The sequence below is a fragment of the Cyprinodon variegatus genome, unplaced genomic scaffold (assembly GCF_000732505.1).
Source record: "Cyprinodon variegatus isolate N-32 unplaced genomic scaffold, C_variegatus-1.0 Scaffold350, whole genome shotgun sequence".
NCBI classification, from domain to species: Eukaryota; Metazoa; Chordata; class Actinopteri; order Cyprinodontiformes; family Cyprinodontidae; genus Cyprinodon; species Cyprinodon variegatus.
The window spans coordinates 158,283-162,427 of NW_015150803.1; the positions used below are offsets into that span (position 1 = coordinate 158,283).

General features: G+C 33.8%; 1 protein-coding gene across 1 annotated transcript in view; it reads right to left on the reverse strand.

The window, feature by feature from the left end:
* Positions 1-516, reverse strand: part of LOC107091735 (stromal cell-derived factor 2-like) — a 4,814-nt gene extending 4,298 nt beyond the window's left edge. The window contains exon 1 of the mRNA XM_015385846.1: positions 318-516. Coding sequence (XP_015241332.1) covers positions 318-501 — 184 coding nt within the window. The 5' untranslated portion in view covers positions 502-516. The remainder of the gene's footprint in view (positions 1-317) is intronic.
* Between the last annotated feature and the right edge of the window lie 3,629 nt (positions 517-4,145).

Consider the following 4,145-nt stretch of genomic DNA (forward strand, 5'->3'; position numbering starts at 1 on the left):
TATCCACTAACGGCCCTTTTATACAGTAAAATCAACATAAACTTAGTGAAAATAACCACTGATAAGGAGAATAGATCAACAATACACAGTTCTGTGTAATACCTTTAAATCTTGTCATGTTTAACTTTGTGTACAGAGTAGACTACCAAAAAATGTATATACTACAATGAGACAGTTTGAAGAGAAAAAATGTCACGCTGCCCGATAAGCTTGGAGCACAGTGATATCAAATTAACAGAAGCGATTATTTAATAAACACTAGTGTCTAGTGTGTGAAAACAGGACAACAGAAATGTATAATAGTCCTTTAAACTCACCAGAACCGTAACGAACGTCGTGAGAGTGCAGTCTGACGTTGTGTTTTATATTCAAAAGTTTAATAACTGATCCGCATGTAACAAACCTCAGTTCCGACCCGACAGAGAGTCCACATATGCAGGAGAATAACAGTACAAACTTTAGTAGAAAGCAATGAAAATAACCCCAGTTTAAGGTACCCATTCCTACAGTACTACTGATCGATGCCTGTTTGAGATTTGCATCAGGTTTATGCTACGTCATTACAGTGGTACAGTATCCATGTAAAGTCATCATCACAGCGCCCCTAGCGATGTGGATGAATAACTACCATAGTAAACATGTTTCTGTGCTTTCCGTTTTTTCAGCTAAATGTCCCTGGTTTATACTTTGTGTACGAGCCAATAATTTTTTGTTAATAATTAAAAAAAGTTTTTATTTTTATTTTGTGCATAATCTAGCTAAGTTTATTTTACTTTATTGTTTGATATCTGTTATGAGATTGTGTTCTTTGGTTATTTAGTCATGTTTCTTTGTTTTTTTGTTAGTTATGATTAATTTGGGTGAATTATTTTTATAAATAGTCTTTTTATAAATAGGACCAGCATGCATCTGGGTGGGCGTATGTTTTTTTGTTGTTTTTTTTTTTTTTATCAGCGCAAGACAGGCATGGAGGAAATGATTGTCTTTTTCTGTTTGCTTGCCTGAGGAGAAAATAAACAGAGAAAATTGAAGGACTTTACCTGGAAAAAAAATTTCTTTTGCCTGCGTAAAATTAGTCCATGGTGCATCTGTGGCCTTTGTGGATTTCCACCTTTTTTGTGTCATCAAAGCTGGGCCACAACACTTTGATATATTATACTTAAAGTGAAAAAGTCCAGTTATTCTAAAATAAGATCCAGACTGCAGCCCCATGTAGGCCTACTACGGTACATGATATTGTCCTTGTAGACTTTTAAGGGTGACTGGTTTTCCACCCTGAAAGTTACAAGCTCTGTATAAGTGTTAAAACTTATAGGACCCCAGGAAGAATAGCTGTCAGATTACTGACAGCTTATGGGGATCCAAATAAATAAACAAATAAACTCCTTGCTTGAAACAATTTCATTTAACCAAAGTCATTGTAAAATATCAAGGCAAATATAATCTCAGTCAGTACAAGAACTGTTGATTGGATTATGAATAATCTAAGAAAAAAAACATTCATTAAGATGTTATCTGTCTTGTTGAACAGCTCATTTGTTCATTTTTGTCCATATATTTTTTAAGGATTTGTAGTATAATTTGTATTTGTTATAGACTTTAAGAAAGCGCAGTAGCTGCTGACATCTGCATGACAGTTGCATAGAAATAAAAAGAAATAGATTGATAGGTTTGGATTTATTTAACTTTTCCTACCTTTCCTTTTTTTTTATTAACGGTTGCAAGTGTTTTTATAGGCTACCTTTGGGAACAAAGTAAAAACGAAAATACTAACAAAACAAAAAAAAATACCATTCCACTTTGACCTTTAGCAATAAACAGGTTGATTTGGATGAAAATGTTTTAATATAATTGAAGCTGCGAATATGTTGGCTTCTAAAACGTTTTTTTTTTTTTTTTTTTTTTTTCAATAATTCAACCTAAACCAAACAAAACTTTGGTTCCTCAAATTCAGATATGCCAATATTTATTTGTATCTTTTTTTATTTGGTGAGATTTCTCCTTTAAACTCCATGACTTGAACATAGACTCCTCTTAAGTACGCTGGAATATGTTGTAATGTGATTAAAATGTGTTGGCTACTTTTTCCAGTGTGTCTAATATACTTACTTTGTGATGTTTCTCCAAAGGTCACTTTAATATTCATAAATAATATTAGTAATAGTAATTAATATGCTCAGCTTCCTGGCCCTATTTATATGAATATAATGTAGTGTATAACTCATCATGAAGGTCAAAAACAAATTTAGTAACATATGACAAACTAGCATGCCTCATTAACCTAAATCTTTGTCCCAAGATGCATTTGCAAACTGTTATCCACTTGACTTCCTTATCCCAATATAGCTATATCATACAGTACTTGTTTTTAAATATTGCCACTCTGTTTGAATTGGGAGTGACTTGATGCATATGTAACACTCCCAACTATCGGCCTTATTCCTTAACAGAGAGATGCCTTTACATCCCTTTACTTTTTATACATGCTAAGAATAATAAGGCAAATTCATGCATGTGAGACTTATTCCCAAGGATGAGCCAGATTGATAGTGGTCCACAATTCACTTCTTATTTCTGCTGATTTGTTTTTCAGTAATGTCTCAGAGGGAAATTGTATATGTATATGTTACCTTAAAATACATTCTCAGATGCACCTCCATAGGAAGCTTCAGAATTTATGGAAAAGCAATAAAAATGTTATCAAGATAATTTTTATATTATAATATTCTGGTATTTAGCAAAGAGCAATGTTGATGATAAGTCTGATAAAAGAGGAAAAGTTTACTCAGATTTATTACCAAAAAATGGTTATGCCAAGGAGGTTGTTTTTAGTTGAATTTTTTTGCTTGTTTCTCTGTTTGCCTTTTCGTCTGTGTACAGGACAACGCGAAAATTATGAACGGATGTTAATTACATTTTTACTAAAGGTAAAGAATTTTTATAAAGGATTCTTTAACATTATTTGGCGGAACAAATCATTCCCTCTTAAACCAGAGGGAGGCAGCAGTGACCATTGACAGCTTCAGCATCAGACTCAAAAAAAGTACAGAAGTACAGTATTAATCTGAAGATAGAGGCTGTGTCCAAATGTCCGCCCTATATAGTCCACTATATTGGGATTACGCCATTTAAAATGACTGTCCGAATGTCTAGTGTAAGAAAAAGTGGTGGACTCAAGATTTCCCATGATACACCTTGAAAAGCAGTGTGCATCCATGGTCACTAGATGAGAAAATATGTCCCACAATGCTTTGCAGGCACTTTCCTCACGAAGCATGATGGGATTTGTTTTGAGATTAAAAAGAATAAAGATGGCTGCAAGGAGCCACTTAACTGAGTTCACCTAAAAGTCCATAATATAGCCCCCACTCTATATAGTGATTGAGGGATTTAGGGGATAGGGTGGATGTTCGGACAAAGCCAAAAACACAGGAAAGGTGAGCCATGCTTCGCTCAAAGTCTAGAGCTGCTGATCAAAGAAAAACTGAATAAAGAAGGTGAGAGCAGAACAAACACCAGAGGCTGCAGACAGATGCTGTGCCTTATTTATAAACTTATGAAAGGGCTATAAGGAAATTGTTGCCAAAAGTGCACAAAGAACGACTCGTTAAGAATAGGTAATGATTCAGATCATGTGAGTTCTAGCTATAGGTAGGGTTGTCAAAAGTATTGATACCCAAAAAAGTATTGATACTGAAAAGATGTATCCGGATACAATACTAATTTTCAAAAGTATCGATACAGTGCTACCACCAGTGGCACCTAAACAGTCATTCATCTTATGCGCAGAATAGAGGAAAATGCACTTTCTGAACACTGTGTGATTGAATAATTCTGTGCACTTTTTAGTTTCAGACTTTTTTCTGTAACAAGTGCAGCTGCTGAGAATTATTTTTGTTTTTTAACTGGTTTGTCTGGTGTCCTTGTTACAGTACTGTAGGTTTGTAAAGCATAGCCAAGGAAGGAACAATTAATTTTAATTTTGTAACTTTTTTTTTTATCAAGCTTGCTTAATATTGTGCACAGCATACAACCTCAAAATATTGTTTATTGTATTTATTTATCTATTTATTGTATTTTGTTTATTAATGAAAAACTTTCTGTTGAATTTTGGAGTCTTTGTTTTTATCCTTGTGGTATCGAAA